The 18528-nt window shown below is 47.2% G+C and overlaps 1 protein-coding gene across 1 annotated transcript; it reads left to right on the forward strand.

Moving 5' to 3' along the window:
• Nucleotides 1-9781: 9781 nt before the first annotated feature.
• Nucleotides 9782-17943, forward strand: LOC308312757 (protein phosphatase 1 regulatory subunit 29-like; the record flags this gene model as incomplete). Its single annotated transcript, XM_080759464.1, is given in 5 exon segments — nucleotides 9782-9973; nucleotides 10979-11128; nucleotides 13456-14447; nucleotides 16127-16459; nucleotides 16461-17943. Coding segments are annotated over 5 exon segments (3150 nt in total).
• Between the last annotated feature and the right edge of the window lie 585 nt (nucleotides 17944-18528).

Raw genomic sequence — 18528 nt, forward strand, 5'->3', positions numbered from 1 at the left:
CTACCATCCGCTCCATGTCTTCCTCGGGAACCAGCATCCAGTCCATATATTCCTCTGGAGCTATCATCCACTCCATATCTTCCTCGGGAACGAGCATCCGGTCCATGCATTCCTCTGGAAGCACCACCCAGTCCATGTCTTCATCTGTATCAATGACCATCCACTCTATCTCTTCATCTGTATCCATTCCATCATCATCATCATCATCATCATCATCATTATCCATTCTATCCGTTCATCTTCTGTCCGTTCCTTTGTATTTCATCTGCCTCTTTCTTTGCTAAAGTGGCTCTATAGTCTCACCATTTTGTTCCATAATATGTGGTTCCAACTACATGATCGTTTACTCATTTTTTTCCCTTTTACTTCATGAATGCATTCATCCTGTGTTTGTATTAAGCGTTGTTTGCCAGTTTCCAACAAGCACAATATATCCAATTTAAGAGGAGACAGATGAACCTGACTTCCAAAAATGTGATGGGCGGTGCCCGACATTTCTCCACCTATATATGACTGGTGACGTCACTGCTGATGTCACTTTGACCAATCGTATACCGAAGGGGACATAGTTATTGGTTGAGACCTGTTCATGTATTTGTACAGTGTACAATAATTCCAGGTGCTTTTTAGTAATGCATACAAGGATGTATAGGAAAGTACTGAAAGATGTACCTCTATGTATGATGGTATATATATGTGTGATGGTCTTATGGTGGTGAGTAGATTGCTCACCCCCCTACCCCAGTGAGACTGCTCAATGTGCTGCATTTTGTCGACTCGACGCGAGTCGAGACTTGCGTCGAGCGAGATATAAGCGCGACACAACGTGTATCTGCAGCGTGTGGTTGTGTGCAGCCGATATTCACTCAGGCATGGCGTTGCCATTTCTATAGTCACTGCGTCGAGGGTATATATAGCATTGTGAATAAACGTTGACCTATTCGCGACGTCCCAATGCATCCCCATTCCCGAGTCTGCCTTCAGTGTCGTATATAAATTCATATCTCATTGACCATTCAGCGGAGGCTTTCCACAACCTATATATACCCTGATCTCCATTCCCTCGTATCTATCGTCATGTTCCTCTGCATCTGTCATCGCACTCTGCCTGTTCCTCTGTGTCATTCATTCTCTCGCTTCCCTGTGACACTAATGCAAACACCTTCAAATAATATAAACACGCAGATGATGCCGCCACTATGTTGTTGCTGCCTCACACTCCCCCCCTCCTCTCTCTCTCTCTCTCTCTCTCTCTCTCTCTCTCTCTCTCTCTCTCTCTCTCTCTCCTGTCATCTCTCCTCAACACTCTCCCGCCCAGCCCTGCCTATACTCTCCTTTTCTCTCGTTGTGTGCCATTCTCTCACACTCTCTCTCTCGTCCTCCTCCCTGCTCCGCCTCTCTTTAACGCATCCTGACCTGAGATCAGATTCTAAAAAATGTCTTCTAAACCCTGTCAGTTTTCTGAAAAAGCTATATGTTTCTATGTCAGTCGTTCTTCGATTTTTTTCAAAAAATAGCAGACCTATACAAGTTCATAGCGCGGCACTCGGTGCCGCGCTATGAGCTTGTAGATCTGCTATTTTTCAATAGCTATAAAGCATAACATAATGCTATATAACACCAAAAGGGGTTCCCGCCCAACATGGGTTAATCCATCTCCAAACAGAGAGGTGCGCCATCGTAAAGAACGATGTGTTTGCGTTCACTACTGTCGCTCGTTTAGCAGGACAAGACAAAACACCTCGGTCTGTTTAAACGCAATTACGATGACTGATGATGACAGTGTGCAAGCCCTCTGCGTGTGCGTTGCGGATACATGCGTGCGTTTGCGAGAGTGAGTGTGCGTGCCTACGTATGTGTGCATGAATGAGTGCCACTTTGTCTCGATATGTGATTAACAATGTGCCTAGATGTGCGCGCGTATGTGTTTGTGTGTGTGTGTGTAATAGTGTGTGTGTGTGTGTGTGTGTGTGTGTGTGTGTGTGTGCCCACCTAGCTCTATGATTTGTGCTTCTATACCTGTCATTGTGTATCTTACCAAGACAATCCCTTCTGCTTCCTCTCCAGTGATGTCTTGTGGAGAGAGCTTTGTTGTGCAATCGTTCGCCACTCACTTATACTGTCAGAGGGCTGTGCTATACTGCTGTGTCTGTGTGGACAGATGAGTGTGTGTGTGTACAACTTACAGGCAGGACACATGGTCACAGCATGGAGGACAATGACATGCCATTTAGTATACTCTCATTGGTGAATGGATGCTGTTTTGTCTAAACCAGCGGTTCTCAAATCGGGGTCCGGCGACCCCCAGGTGTCCTTGAGGGAGTTTCAGGGAGGTCACCATGCTAATTGATAGATAGTTATAGTCCAAATGGACCCTAATAATAGGTCTGTAACTCAGAGAGTGTGTATAGAACCAAGCATTAGCAGCATTTGGTTCCATTGCACTCAGAGTTAAATGAACAATGATTTGACTATATCAATCGGGGTCCCCATGAGAGACAGAAATGTCATTAAATGGGAGTGCGGGGCCCTAATGCATGTCAAACTGCAGGTTGTCCTTAAAATGATGCTTACGGCTATGAGCCGTAAATATCTTCTCTTATGTCATATCTTTTCAAAATACGGTCATGGTTTTGTGGGGGGGGGGGTCCCTGGAACAACATATTTTCAGATAGTGGTCGGCAGCCAATTACATAATGATATCTGGGGTCCTTCAAATGAAATAGTTTGAGCACCACTGACAACATAGGTTTTTCAGAAAAGCTGTCATGTTTTAGAAGACATTTTGTAGAATTGAACTTAGAGTCTAAATTTAGATTTAGAGAATTTAGAGTCTAAATTGGCTAAACAAGTGCCATTACGGCACACTATACTTTACCTCTACAGTCTCTATGAACCTTTTTTCATGCTATTTAATTTCAGCAAGTGGCAGAAGGAAGGTTCACCAGGCTTACATTTCCACCACAAAGGAAAGATTGGTTTTCCTTTAAAAACTGAGCCGTATATGATCTATTTTAGAAAAAGGTTATAGACTAAACGACACAAAACGAACATTACACCAAACCAAACCAAACCATTACACCAAAGTAAACACATTTGAAGTGCATCGTTTTGGAAGTGCACGGCACAGTGGCACGCTTTGTTTTTCCGGTCGTGGGTTCCTTCCAGGCCGCCGGCCGCCTCGAAAATCGAAAATTGTATTGATCCCTGCAGGCTACGGCTGAAGTAATACACTCGTCCATGGACCATGGTCCGTTAACCACTTTGACCCTGACATCCCTATACAGTATATGTTGGGATTTTGGGGGATTCTGACGGCAACATTTGCTGTCAGAATTGGCACTTCTTTATAAGAAAGAATAGAGCAATGACATTGTGAAAAAGTGTTCCCTTCCTGTCGCTCGATCCAGTCAGGGTAGCGAAGCGTCTCTCTCCCCATGCAGAGCTGTTTCTTTCAAAACACCTGCTGTGCAGTGCTGGAGGGACGGGGACTGCTTCGGCTCAAAAGTAATTAAGACACAGAGGTATATAGCAGGCGCACGTATGCGTGTGCATATACGACCACGCAATCCCATCCCCGTATAACTACGCGGAATACATTAATTTGCAAGTACATCATTTCAGGTGTACACACCGACAGTGTGACGCTGTAATAACCACTCGAGGACCTATTTCATACAAAGACGTATGGCGGTGTCGTTGGACAGGATGTGAGCTTGTAGAGCTGCTATTTTTCACCCTTTGCTATTTGTATTGACTATAGCTTTTTCACTCTTTGACACAATGCCCTGAGGAGCAGCAGGGACCGAGCCGGAGGAGACCTCTGTCCTCCTAGAGGCAACCGTCACCTGAACAAACGTCCAAGTAAAACTTTTATAGCACTTCTAAAAAAAACTGCTTACACAACCAGAAAACTGCAGGAAAAAAAAAAAACAGCTGAAAGAACAGAAAAAAGACTTTCTGAGAAAGAGTAAAAAAAAGGAGAACGAAAAAGTCAAACAATAACCTGCAGGTCCTGGGCAGTGAGCCAGCCCAGAGCCTGGTTATTGGGGAATATGGTGTCTTGCTCCACTCGTGACTTGGCAGGGACTATATCTCTGACTTTTATGGGCTTCAAAACGGCAACATTCCTTTTGTCACTCGGCACCAGAAACCAGTTCCGCCCCCAACGCCCATTACAGTTTGCACTGACAAAACCACCAAGAACCCCACAGAGCACCGTGCGCAGATGAAAGCCCATGATGCACAGCAAACACACACACACACTATCTGTTATCCGGGGTCCCTATAGGGCTTTTGGCAGACACGGCAGACAGAAGCAGCAGCAGATGTTGTGAACACACCGAACAACAGGGGAGAGAGAGAAAGAGATGGCAATCCACGCTTCCACAGATGAGCAGGGAATATGAGAGAGAGAGAGAGAGAGAGATGGGATAGATTAAGTATAATGAGAGAGAGAGAGAGATAAGAGGGAAAGAAATGCCATATAGGGCTGAGAAACACAAATGGGAGAGAAAGAAAAATGAAATAGATTAACCATAGAGAGGTACTGAGGAGGAAAATTAACCCATTTTGGGCAGGAACCTCTTTTTGGTGTTGGCATTATGTTATAATTTAGCTATTGAAAAATAGCAGATCTACAAGCTCATAGCGCGCCACCGAGTGGCGCGCTACGAACTTGTAGGTCTGCTATTTTTGAAAAATCGAAGAACGACTGACATTAGAAACATAGGCTTTTTCAGAAAACTGTCAGGATTTCGAAGACATCTTTAGAATCTGATGATCTCAGGTCAGAATGGGTTAAGAAGACTGAGCGAGGGGGCATCTAGAGAGACCCCTAAGGGAGAATACCAAAAAAGAAAAAAAGGTATTAAGAGAGATGGGAATGGAGAGAACAAATGAGTTTGGAGGAACTTTGCGATGCTTTGAACATGTTGCAGGCAGCACTTGAGGTGGTTGGCATTGTGGGTCTCTGGCTTGCGATAGCGCTAATGGAATTACTGCATGCGCTCTGCTCCACAAGAAGTACACCATAGAGCACCGAAGTCTGACGTCACTTTCAGTAGAGGGCGTCAGTCCCCAGGTTCATGTATTTGTTTAGTTGCATTGAAATCCCCATTGAGGCGATTTTAGATCGCCTCATATAACAACTGTGTCACCCCGGCCGCTTCACTCATATGGATATGAAGAATCAACTGACTGAGAGAAAACGCTAATGTTACTGCTGCTGAATTAGTTAGATTTTCGCTAGAAGCAGACTGTATCATATATGAGTGACTGACTGTTGACAAACGATACAGAGACACCTCCCTAACAATAACGCAGAGACAGCTTGTTTATTTTTGGACCACAACGCTTATAGTAGACGATATTAAGATCACCCCATGTTATTCTCCATAGAGAAATTCCTTCCGCGAACCAGGGGGAATCGTCGGGATGAGCGAGTTACGTCAGGACTTCGGTGCTCTTTTGGCTGGTGAACTAGTTGGCTGCATGGCTGAACGAATCAATGACTGGACAATATTTACAATTGAGGCATTCTTGTCCAAAGAGTACAAATTACAAGATCGGAATAACTGCCATGAACCTTTAAAGTCAACCAGTCGACACATTAGGTGGTCCCGCAGGAATACTAAGTGCTAAGAAAGTAAGTTTGTGCTTATTGTGGTGCAATGAGCTGTAACTAGGAAAACAAGTAGGCATGAAACCTGGAATCGAATCTATGGGATGTCCACATAGATAAACGAGCAGGACGTGCACAGAGACAAAGATAAGCAGTATAATAGCTATCCACACTTTCCCTGGGCTGTGTGTGCTCCAGTTCCTGTTGATTTCATTGGATATCATTGGTCATCTGACCAGTTTCATTGGCTTTCATTGGATCAAATCGACAGGAACGGGAGCACACACACACACAGCCCAGGAAAAGTGTGGATATAGGAGATGAGGTCAAGTTTGAAGAGGAATATGTTTCAGACTGAGATGGATTGGAACAGCACTGGAGGTGAATGACAGGAGGTCATTCCACATGCATGGGAGAAGATAGCGAGACTACCTGGAGCTGAGGTTGTCATAAAGAAGAGAGGGAAAGGGACAGGCGACCTGTGTTTACTGTTTGTAGTGTGCAGGCAGGGACGTTCTGTATGGCTGGACTATAGCTTTTCTGGAACAAAATATTTTTAGATGGGTGTTGACAGCCAAATAAATATGATGTTGGGGGTCCTTGACATGATGGGGTTTGAGAACTGATTTAGAAACGGCTGTGAATCATCTGCTATCTCACGATTAAAATTTATTTCCGATTCTTGGGGTCACGATTAAAAAAAAAGAATCCAAGAATATTGTTTTCATTGGACTTTAATAACCAAGTGTAGCCTAATTCATTTCCAACAGCTCAAACTAAAAACAGAGAGTCAAAATGATTTACTTTGATTGATGATATCTTAGAATAGGCGTAGTTCAATTTCATGCAGAAACACAACATAGGGCACGTTCGGAAATACAGCACCGGAGCACACTCGCCTATTAGTGTGCATTGCACAGTGCGCTCAGTGCGCTATTTCCGAAAGCGCCCTACAATTACCTTGATGAAGTGACAATCAGTGTCAACGAGCATCAGCTGGACAGTGACACAGCGCGCATAAAAATTGAATTGTGAAGCGATTTTGAATCGTTTATAAATAAGAATCACGATTCTTACATGAATCGATTCATCCAACACCAACAACATACGTGTTTCAACTAACTAAACACGCGCACAGACAACACACATAGCTTAAAACATCTCTAGGAACATGCTGGCCACATTGAACATGGATGGTTCCTTGGCGATATCATATTTAGAATGTGTTTGGGGGCATGTTCCCCTGGTGCCTGCCCTCTGTTATGTTTATGTCAGACAGTCCAGTGGATGAATTCATGACCAAGTCCCCAGGGTTGTTGTGGCACTGATGTCTTTGATGTGAGTCTTCCCCCCCTGTGCAGCTGCATGGAGCCTAGTGTATATATACAGTCAGTTCCTGCTCCTCAGAGCCTATATATATACAGTAGACTAGACATACATCCACACACACTCCATCACATGGAGAGCATGCAAACATGGACATGGCTATACATGGTTACACAATGTGTGCAGAGAGAGAGAGAATATTTCACATCTATTGTGGCATATCAGAAAACAACAACTGGTTTGGTTTTATCTGGGCAGAAAGACATTGGGGGGGGGGGGGGGGGGCTAGACCACACAGGACTGAAGTTACTGTTCATAATGGCAGATTTCCAATGGATTCTGCACTTTACTCAAACAGAATATATATATCGCATGGATTTATCACAGGGAAGGAGAGTAGAAATGGAACCATGCCAGGAGTAAAACTCTCAGGCCAGACCTGCAGGAGCTGGAGTTCTCTTCACAGAGATGAGAGAATGGAGCACTAAAGAGAGATAGAGTAAAAATGTGTCCAAATAATATGATTAGGCTGTGCAAAGAACGTTCTGAAAAGAGATCATTCAGAGTTCAGAGTTATGATCAGCCATTACGGTCAAGCCTGCAGCTTGGGTCGGGAGCCTCACGGCTCCCGACTGTACAACGTAAAATACAGTACATTTCACTGGGTCTTTTATAGCAAACAGTACAGGCAGAGGGCTCGGCCATTAAGACACCCAAACCTCCTAAACCTCTTTTGTCCTAAATTGGGGTTCTTAGAATATAAATGCTATAGCCTATACGATCTTGGGTGGGTGGGACCCCCTGGCTGCCCAAACTAGGTGTTGGTCAGTACTATAGTGAGAGAGAGAGAGAGAGAGAGAGAGAGCATGTAGTAAACTTCATTTAATTGGACTGCATGGTTAATTTATCTAACAAAACACATCCTTTCATGAAGACAGACTCTGTAGATCCATGCACACCCACTCCAGTGCTACAATTACAAACATACCGTATGTGGCATTATACCTTCATTGGTATTAACCATTCATTTTACATCTACGTCAGATAAAGTCGACTCCTTTTGGAAGTGAACGCATACAAAAATCATGGCTTTATTCATTCAGATGTATCAAGGTGACACTGCATGGTCGCAAGCGTTCTTGCCAGTAAATTGCTTTTTTGGTGTGTGTGCAACTGTGCCTTAACCACACATGATGATGATGACAACATCGTTGGGTCAAAGTCAAATTGAATGCCTGCGGTGGAGGAATTGAATTGTCAATGTCACTTTTCAATGTGTCATTTGAAGAGAGTCATGTGAGTTGCTAGGAATGCACTTCAAGCTAAATGAGAGCTGACTGCGGGCTAACCGAGGTATACATGCTAGGGGCAAGGAGGTGTGTCTGTGTGTGTGTGTGTCTGTGCGTGCATGCGTGTTAAAGAACATTTGTCTTTATCACAGTCAGGCCTGGCACAGACATACCGTATAGTCAAGGCTATTTCTTATGTATACATTGGTATATATGTATTTCTTGGTTCTGTCATTCATGCAGTTGCAGCTACACAGAGATAACTTTACCTTGGCAATGGATTGAAACTTTGGAAACAAATTAAACGGGCTACACACCTGTGTTTATGAGATACATAATATTTTATGCCGGTTTAGGACCTAATCCGTGACTAATCCCCCGAGGGAGGTAATAGCCAAGTGTCAGTTAGCACCCTACAAAGACATGCAAATTACAACAACCATCATCTGTTCCACAATTAGCCCGTGTGTCTCCTTTCTCTCTGTATAAACTGCACCTGCTGTGACACTATTATTGTTTCATTATGTGAGGGTGAAACAGGCTAATTTAACGACTATCGTAAACTAGTGAACCTTGTAAATATGACAATGAAAAGCAGTGCTGTTTTCATACTCTGCCCATTTCCATTTTTATTGGTACATTATATGCAAATGTCTGAGCATTGAGCACTGCAATTTATCTTTATATCAGGCTGTTTTTCCATGAACACGAATAATTACAGGGCAGGAAAAAGCCCGGTTTCATTTGACACGTCAAAATATATGTCTGCGACTATTACATTTTAATGAAATAACGAAGCCAGCTAATAGATTTATTACTTTGGCGCATTACCTTCAAGGGATTGGGTGGCATGAGTATCCGTATCTTTTTTTTTCATGCACAATTGATACTTGAACTCAATTAATTCACAACCATCTGGGAATATATGAAGTGTATTACAATGTTCTGCCTACTCTTAATCATATAATGTCATTACCACCATTAATCTTCCTTTCCTTTCCTTTCCTTTCCTTTCCTTTCCTTTCCTTTCCTTTCCTTTCCTTTCCTTTCCTTTCCTTTCCTTTCCTTTCCTTTCCTTTCCTTGCCTTTCCTTTCCTTTCCTTTCCTTTCCTTTCCTCCCCCCCCCCCCCCTCTCTCTCTCTCTCTCTCTCTCTCTCTCTCTCTCTCTCTCTCTCTCTCTCTCGCTCTCTCTCTCTCTCTCCCTCTCTCTCTCTCCCATGCAGGTCACCCTAACTTTCCGAGAACATCCACGCCTATGTCGTCAAGGGACACCGCCGCCGCCGCCGGGGGAACATGAGTAGTTGCAGGGGCCAAAACCCTTCGAAGCGAAACACCTAAAAATGGGGACTGACCATCCTGCCGCGCTGCTCGCTCAGCTCTAATCACAGTGGAGAGACGCCTTTATTCGCTGACCTTTCTCTCTCTGCCTATACTGCGCCAGCCCGCTTTACCCCTTCTCCTTTAGCCCTCCTTTAGTTTTAAACAGTCCTCTCTTTTTTTTTACCCTCTCGACAACCTGAGACAATCCTACCCTTTATAAACCATGGTCAGCAGACTGCATTCTCCCTCCCTTCTCCTCTATCTCCTCATCCCTATGCTGGTGTTTCTCCACCTGCCCGGCTTGGCGCGAGGGGACTGCTGGTTGATAGAGGGGGACAAGGGCTATGTTTGGCTGGCTATCTGCAGCCAGAACCAGCCACCATATGAGACCATCCCCCAGCACATCAACAACACGGTCAGTATAGACAGTAGAAACTATATCTAGCAATTTGCAAGGTACATTAATGTCCCTAGGGGTTTTAATATTTACTAGATATACCGTACATTAGCATGACATTAGGGTCTGAGTCTGAGACTATGGCGGTATGCAGTGTTTTCTAATTCATACGAGATTGGTAGGTCGCTTACACCATTAACCCCACACATTTATCAGTGTTAGTCAATGGTATACCAACCCATTTGTATCATTTGCATATAATTACTGCAAAGGGAGTTCATAAAAGCAAAATGGAATGGAAAGATGCCCTGTGCCCCGCTAATAACATAAATGTTTGGCAGTGTTACAAATGTATACCCACACCCACAGACTATATTATGTGCTCTATTCCAAAGTGTAATTTGGATGTCAGTTTGAGACTCAAGCAAATTGATCAACAATTTTAACCACTTAAACCCTATACCTAATCGTCCCCTATGGTTATCTTGTTTTTAAAATATTGTATGTCAGTGTTGTAAATGGTCGATCTACAAGCTCACATGTTCTGCAGATGATCGTTATGGTATTCTGTGAATGCAGCCTATACTGAAGTTACACACTGACATGAACAACCAGCAGTGTGTAAACTCTACTCTCAATTTAGCACACGCACACACACACACACACACACGCACACGCACACGCACACGCACACAGCAAGTGTTGCTGCCAAGGTGAATCCATTCCAAGTAACGAGCAGCAGATTTATTGTGATGAAATGCAGTTCCAGTGCCATTGTGCTTGAATAATAGTCAACCATATCAGTTTGACATGCCTGCCAGTGCTAGCCCATAAGATGGTGTCAGACAAAGGACATGCTCCACATATTTGTAGAATATCCATCTTTTGCTAAGCTGCCACTTTAGATGACATGCTTGCAGTCTCTGGTTAAAATTGTGATGTTGATGATGATGGTGTTGTTGATGATGATGATGATGACTTGTTGTCAGTGGTAACTTAACCTGTCTCTACGCTATCCTGCAGGTTCATGACCTGAGGCTGAATGAGAACAAGCTGAAAGCAGTGCTCTTCACCTCCATGTATCGTTTCACCAACCTGACCGACCTCAACCTCACCAAGAATGAGATCAGCTACATCGAGGACGGGGCCTTTGCCGGACAGGCCAACCTACAGGTCTGCAAAGCAGAACTCCCGAGAGTGTTATACTTCTGTTTGATGTACTCTACCGTGTGTGGCTGAGTGCATGGCCTGTTTTGAGGAGTCGTCTTGACTTTCAAATGAATGTGTATCGACGCTGAAACAGCGCTCTCGAGAGAAAACGGAAAAATAAAATATTAGTCCCTTCCGTTTTTTAGACGGCAACAACGTTATCGGGTGATTGAAAACATAACTTCCAGAGTGGGAATCTTTTAAAACGCTCTGCCTCGTGTCTCCATGTAAGCGGGCAAAAATGAGAAAAAAGCAGCGATGCTGTATATTTATTGACGAGAATCCAACCTTTCGACCTATAGGAGGTCTTCTTCAGGGAATGAAACGTTGGATTGTTGTCAATAATAAATATACAGCATCGTGGCTACGTGTGTGCGACCTTTTTCTCATTTTTACTCATTTACTGCCTTAGGCCAGCACCTCACCATGTAAACGGGCAGCACGGTGAATCCTCATCCTATAGGAATTCAAATGTGGGGCACGGTGGCACAGTTGGTAGTGCTGTCGCCTCACAGCTAGAAGGTCCTGGGTTCGATTCCCGCTCGGGACGCTGTGGGCACTGGCGGCGTGTTCCCTCCTCCGCGTCATCAGTGCCCATACCCGAGGCGGGGGTTGGTGATAGGGCCTTTCTGTGTGGAGTTTGCATGTTCTCCCCGTGTCCCCTATAGGGTAGATACCCTCACAAAAACATGCCGTAATCCTGGTCTCTAAAACTACCTCCCCCTGGCCAGCCGGGGCGCCTGATGGAGGGGAAAGGAACTGGTCGGAATAACGTGTCCCTTCCACGCGCTACGTCCGGCCGGGGAAATTCCCCCCTGTCAGGTGAAAAGAAGCAGCTTCGACTCCTCATGCATAGAAGGAGGCATGAGGTCAGTCCGCTGCCCCCCCCAGGTTGGCAGAGGAAGTGTAGCGCCCAGGATTACATTAGATAATTGGCACTGGGTGAAAAGAAAACTGGGTTACAAAATTGTGGGATAAAAATTAAATTAAAAAAAAAAGGAATTCAAATGTAACAAGCCATGAAACCACACGGCATCGGTGAACGTAAACACACAGCCATGTGGTAGGAAGTAGAACGCAAGTGGTTCTGCTCATGCGTGACTATAGTCTATGTGGCAGTGCGTAGTAGACGAATGGATCAGACAACCTACTGTAGCTACTTTGAGATATTTAGTTCACCGCGAGAAGCACTGTAACCACTGTAAGGACTAAGGAGCCATGTTAAAACCATGATATCTCGGTGTGTACTGTGCAAAGTGTTATCCTTGTGAAATAACATTAAAGCTGGCACTGCATGGAGAGTTTTTACACTTTGGGCTGTATTTTGCGTGTCTTAAGTACCAGGTCTTATTACTTATGCTCATTAATGTGCAGCATTTTAATTAGGTGTGATTGACTGCGGTATTATCCGTTTTTAATCCCCCATTTAGATAGATGATGACTTGCACTGTGCCGCTTTAAGGTCACCGGTATTATCCGTAGTAACTCTAGGTAAGAGTGTCAGCTAAATGCCCCAAATGGAAACATGAATGTAGATTATTACGATCAAAAGACTGAACAGGACGTCGGGATATGGGAATGAAGTTTTGGTTTATATAAGAAAAGAAGTGGTACAGGAATAGTGCAGAAAATATGAATCCTTTGGCATTACTTCTCATGCGAGTTTTCTCTCGGCTACTGGGTCTGGCTGCTATAGTATTGCTCGACATCCACATGCATCAACAACAACAAACTAAAGAAAACCCGGCTTTTCTCACCGGACATCCGGCGCTAGTCGCAAGGCATCATGGGACATGCAGTTTTAGTAAACGCTTTGTATATGAATTATGAATGCAAATAGAAATAGCAATTCTAAATGAAATCAATATCGTCTGTAAAAAAATACATTATTTTTTAACTCAATCAAGTCTTTTTAAACTGTAAATATTAATAATATGAAATAAACAGCTTTTAACCATTATGCAATGACATATTAACTATATGTAAACCAAATTAAATTAAAACAAACATGCTTAACCCATTCTGAACGGGAACCCATTTTGGTGTTAGCACTATGTTATGCTTTAGCTATTGAAAAATAGCAGATCTACAAGCTCATAGCGCGCCACCGAGTGGCGCGCTACGAGCTTGTAGGTCTGCTATTTTTGAAAAATCGAACAACGACTGACATTTTTAGAATCTGATCTCAGGTCAGAATGGGTTCATCAGACCAGTGTGTGTCCAGTGGAAACCTCGTATGAATCTGATCTCAGGTCAGAATGGGTTAATAAATGATGTGCTGTTTTGAACAGGTTCTCCAGCTGGGCTACAACAAGCTGACCAACTTAACTGAGGGCATGCTACGAGGCCTGGGCCGCATCCAGTGCCTTTTCCTCCAGCACAACCTCGTCGAAGTCATCGCCACCAATGCCTTCTGGGAGTGCCCCAGCCTCAGTAGCCTGGACCTGTCCTCCAACAAGCTGGCCCGCCTGGACCCCTCCACCTTCACGGTCCTCAACAGGCTGATGGTGTGCGAGCTGGCGGGGAACCCCTTCCACTGTGGCTGCGAGCTGTACAGCTTCCTGTCCTGGCTGGAGGCCTTCAACAACGTGACCCACACCTACGACCGGCTCCAGTGCGAGACCCCCCGGGAGATGTTCGGCTACCCGCTCCTGAGTCCCCTGCCGGGCCACGGGAGGAACGCTCGCTCGATCCTCTCGACGATCTGCCGGGACGGCGTGATCATTCCTGGGATACCCTCCCTGCGTCCGGACATGGACGGCTCCGGGATGGGCCCGGACAACCCGGACCAGGGCCTCTATCACCAGCCCACCGCGTCGTCCACGGCCGACCCCACCAACCACCAGATCTCCATCAAGCTCCAGGCGGTGTCCTTCTGGACCGCCTCGCTCATGGTGCAGATCCCCCTGCCGTACAGCAAGATGTACATCCTGTCCCAGTACAACCACACGTTCGTCGCGGACATCATGCCCTTGAAGAACAAGAAGGAGATTATCACCCTGGACAAGCTGAAGCCTCACACCAACTACACCTTCTGCGTGGTGTCAGCGAGCAAGTCCCAGCGATACAACCACACCTGTCTGTTCTTCGCCACGAGGGCGCTGGGTCCGGAGGACCTGCGCGCCAACCCCTCCACCACCACGCACTACATCATGACCATCCTGGGCTGTCTCTTCGGCATGGTCATCGTGCTGGGATTGGTCTATTACGGTCTCCGGAAGCGGCGCATCCACGAAGAGAAGGAGAAGGCCATCAGCGTGAAGAAGACCATCATAGAGATGCGGTAAGAAACAGCTTTTTTAAAATATCGCTTTATTGTTTGACTCTCACAGAGTTTGAAACTTTGAAAAGCGACAGCAGTTTTGAAATGAAAGTTTCACGTGTAACTTTATGGGGAGGAAGTACAGAGGAGATCACACATTAATAACTCATGGTGGTTTTCCTGTGATTGCGTGCGATGAAAAAGTCATTATCAAGAGAACAAAATGTTTTGTTTGGTTGTGATCATTCAGAGGAATAGACATGTGGGCCGCCATATGTTTCTCTGCGTGCTTGAAGTAAAGAAAACAACAGCTAACCACTCATTCTGTGCATCAATACGGTTGTGAGCAACAGCATAATAGTCGCTGAGTCAAACTGAGCAGATCAGTGTGCTTGCTATTTGAAAAACAAACATTGGCATTTTAAAGACCACTTTGCCCATTTTCAACATATCTCCATATAATCGGTTCTCACTAATGCTTATAATTATTAATTAATAATTATATTATAATAATTATAATTCATTATAATTAATAATTATAAGATGGCACGCGCCATTTCTGTACTTTCTCAAGAGGGCTATAGACAGTTCATAAATCTGCCTGTCAGTGACATCATCGGCAGGCAGGTTTGGTCAATTCAAACAAGATTTCTATTTGTATATTTGTGACCAGATTTGACTGAGAGACTGCCATCGCGCACATTCCAGCTTCCTTTTTTTTTTCTTTTCCCAAATTGTGTTAATAGCACAGGCAGTCTCTTCACATACTACACGTCTGAAATAAGTGTCAGAGCTGAAATCGACATGTAAATATGAAATAAATGCTTAAACATGTAGCTATAGGTGTAATGTTAGAGACCACAGAAGTGAACCTTTCAGGCCTCTTTTCTCAACTCGCTGTTTTCTGCAAGACATTACTACTCTATAAGCCATATCTCCAAAACTGGTGGGTCAAACTGAACAACCAATATATCAATTTAAAGCTATGATTCCCTGCTTTCATATGACATATTTAATAAAAAAAATCCAATGGCAGTCTCTCAGTCAAATTTGGTCACATATGTATATATGTGTTCTCTGTGGACTGCCATTCAGATGTTGTGTGGTCCTACTGGAGTTGAACCAACACATCGTCACATACTGGCTGAACTCGGGGCTAATAATACTGTCACTGAAATTGATTTCCTCTGAAGGATTTATGCTGTGGGCTTTGGCGGCTCATTAGTTGTTTGTTTATTGTGATTCATAGAAAAGAAATAACTGGAAATCTATATTTCGAATTCCCAACAGTGCACTATAGACTTCACTTAGGCTTTATGGGCACTCTGTTTCTCATAACCGATAGTCGTTCCATTGAGCTTTAATAAGCCCATGCGCCACATTCAATGTCATCCTGTCACTAAGAGGGCAAAATCAAACTCATCGACTCTTAATTGGTCTCTATTAAGAGTGTATTTATAGTTACGCACCCTTAAGGCTCAGACATAGTCTGGATTTTGGGTGGTTATAGGTGACCACCGAACTACAACATGACGTCACGAGCCGCGGTGAAGAGCAAACCACCGCCACCGCCCCCAGCCCTGTTTTTACTCGCCACCAACGCTCAACGTTATTTCAGCTCCGGTGGTCAGCTCACCACCGGAAATCCAGACTGTGAATAAATAGGCCTTTTAAAAGTCAGTCTCAACGTGTTTCTCCAGGTACGGCCCAGAGGCGGCGGCAGCTGTGGCTAACGACGCAGGTGCCGTCCAGGCACACCACCAGCACCACCATGCTGCCGGTGGCGGTGGTGGGGGTGGGGGTGGTGGGGGGACCGGCGGGGGGAAGCTACCCACGTCCACCACCTCCAGCACGGGCATGCTCCACGGCTCCACCAACACCAGCTCCTCCCGCCTCTCCACGCTGCCCCAGGTGGAGAAAATGGCCAGTGCCTTCTCCGAGGCCATGGGCGGCGGCCAAGGCGGCAAGGCCAACTACATAGAGGTTAGGGCGGGGGGGGAGGGAGGCGTAACGGCGGGGGGGGGGAGTGGGCGGCGGCGGGGGTGAAGTGGCGGTGGACATGCGCGGCGGGGGCGGGGTCGAGAACGGAACGGAGGCCAACGGAGGAGGAGCGGACTCGGACGACGACGACCGCGGCTCGGTGTCGGAGATCTCCACCATCGCCAAGGAGGTGGACAAGGTCAACCAGATCATCAACAACTGCATCGACGCGCTGAAGCTCGACTCCGCCTGCGGCGCGGTCAGCGGCGGCGCCTCCTCCTCCGAGCCGGTCTCCTCCTCTTCCCCCTCCCAGCCGCCGCCGGCCGCCTGCGTCTCTGCCTCCCTTCCCCGCGGCCTTCTGCCTCTGTCCCCGTGCCGCCCCCTCGGGGACCATGCGATCATGGCCTCCTCCCCCAAGATACACCCCAAGCCTCACCCCCTGCAGCCTCATCCCCTGCAGCCCCACGGCCTGCAGCCTCACACGCAGCTCCACCCTCACCCTCACCCGTCCATGGCCCCCGTGCCGCTGGTCCTGCCCCTGTCGGAGCGGCCGGGCATCAGCGGCGGGGGGTTCCTCTCCCCGCCGTACCGGGACCCGCCGCCCGCCAACGCGGTGCGGGGGCCCCTCCTCCAGAGGCAGCTGAGCGCCGACACGGCCGCTGCCATCGCCGCGGCAGCGGCCATGAAGAACCGCTGCGGCGGCGGCGGCGGCACCCCGTCGTCCTCCTCCTCCTCGGCCCAAAAGGGCGCCCGGGGGGTGTACGGCGGCGTCGACGTCATGCCGCCTCACGAGCTACAACAACAACAACAACAACAACGCAGCCCCGGCAAGTATCCTCCCCCGGAGAAGGGCAGCCCTTCTTGCGGTGGCAGGGGAGGAGGAGGAGGAGGAGGAGGAGGGGGGGGGTGCGGCGGAAACGGGATGGGGAACGTCAACGGGGGCGGAGTGGTGGTGGGCGTGAACGGGGGAGGGGTGGCGAGCATGGCGGGGGGCGGGCCACAGCAGCAGAATCATCACCACCACCTGGAGGTGCAGCCGGACTACCACTGCTCCGAGCACCGCCACTCGTTCCCCGCGCTCTACTACGAGGGGAACGCCGGTGACTCGCCGCCGTCGCGTCATCATCAGCAGGCCCACCAGAAGGTGTCGTTCCTCAAGCCGCTCGGCGGCGGGCGCAGCTCCAACAAGCGCGGCGGCAGCGGCGGCGGCGGCGGCGGCGACGCCAACAACACGGCCGCCTACGCCCAGCTCTCGCCCTCCTCGCGGCGGGGAGAGCAGCACCACCACCACCACAGCAACTACAACTCGGGGTACTCCTCCAGCCCCGAGTACTCCTCCTCGGAGAGCACGCTGAGGATCTGGGAGCGCTTCCGGCCGTACAAGAAGAACCACCACCCCCGCGCGGCGGCCGGCGAGGAGGCCTCCTACATAGCGGCGGGCCACGCCCTGCGCAAGAAGGTGCAGTTCGCCAAGGATGAGGACCTTCACGACATCCTGGACTACTGGAAGGGCGTGTCGGCCCAGCAGAAGCTGTAGAAAGCTGTGTACGGTACACACCGACGGGGGTTCAGAGTTTGAGACGAGAAGAGAACGACAAAGGGGTTGGAATGCAGACCGCAGACTTATAGATAGTGGCGAGACGACGCAGAGTCTAGATTCATAATAATGTAGCAGGATTCCAGTGAGCTCTCAGAAACGATGGGGCATTATAGAGTAGAGTGGATCCACAGTTAAGCTTTGGGGGGGGGTTTCTATCGTTGTTTTTTTTGGGGGAAGGTATTCGAAAAGGAATCGGGGGGGAAAGGAACGAGGCTCCCTGTCCCCCCCCGTCGGGCACTTTGGTCCTCGCAGGCCTCCGTTTGGCGGTTTTGAATCTCCTTTTTAATGACCACACGGTGAAGGTGGTGATGAGCGTGTACAGTATAGCTTAGCTATCGCTCCCAACGCAGCCCCCGTTGACTTAAGCACCGTCTTTCTCACCGTTAATCCCATCAAAAGCCCATCCATTCACAAAACAATCATTCCGGCGCACCGCCAGCACCTGGCCTCTCCTATAGAAGCGTCATTTAGGGGGATAATAAGGGAGGAATTAGGCCCCTTTTGTGTTAGAGCTAGCCTGCG

Source organism: Protomyctophum bolini (assembly GCF_963924005.1).
Source record: "Protomyctophum bolini genome assembly, chromosome: 3".
Lineage (NCBI taxonomy): Eukaryota > Metazoa > Chordata > Actinopteri > Myctophiformes > Myctophidae > Protomyctophum > Protomyctophum bolini.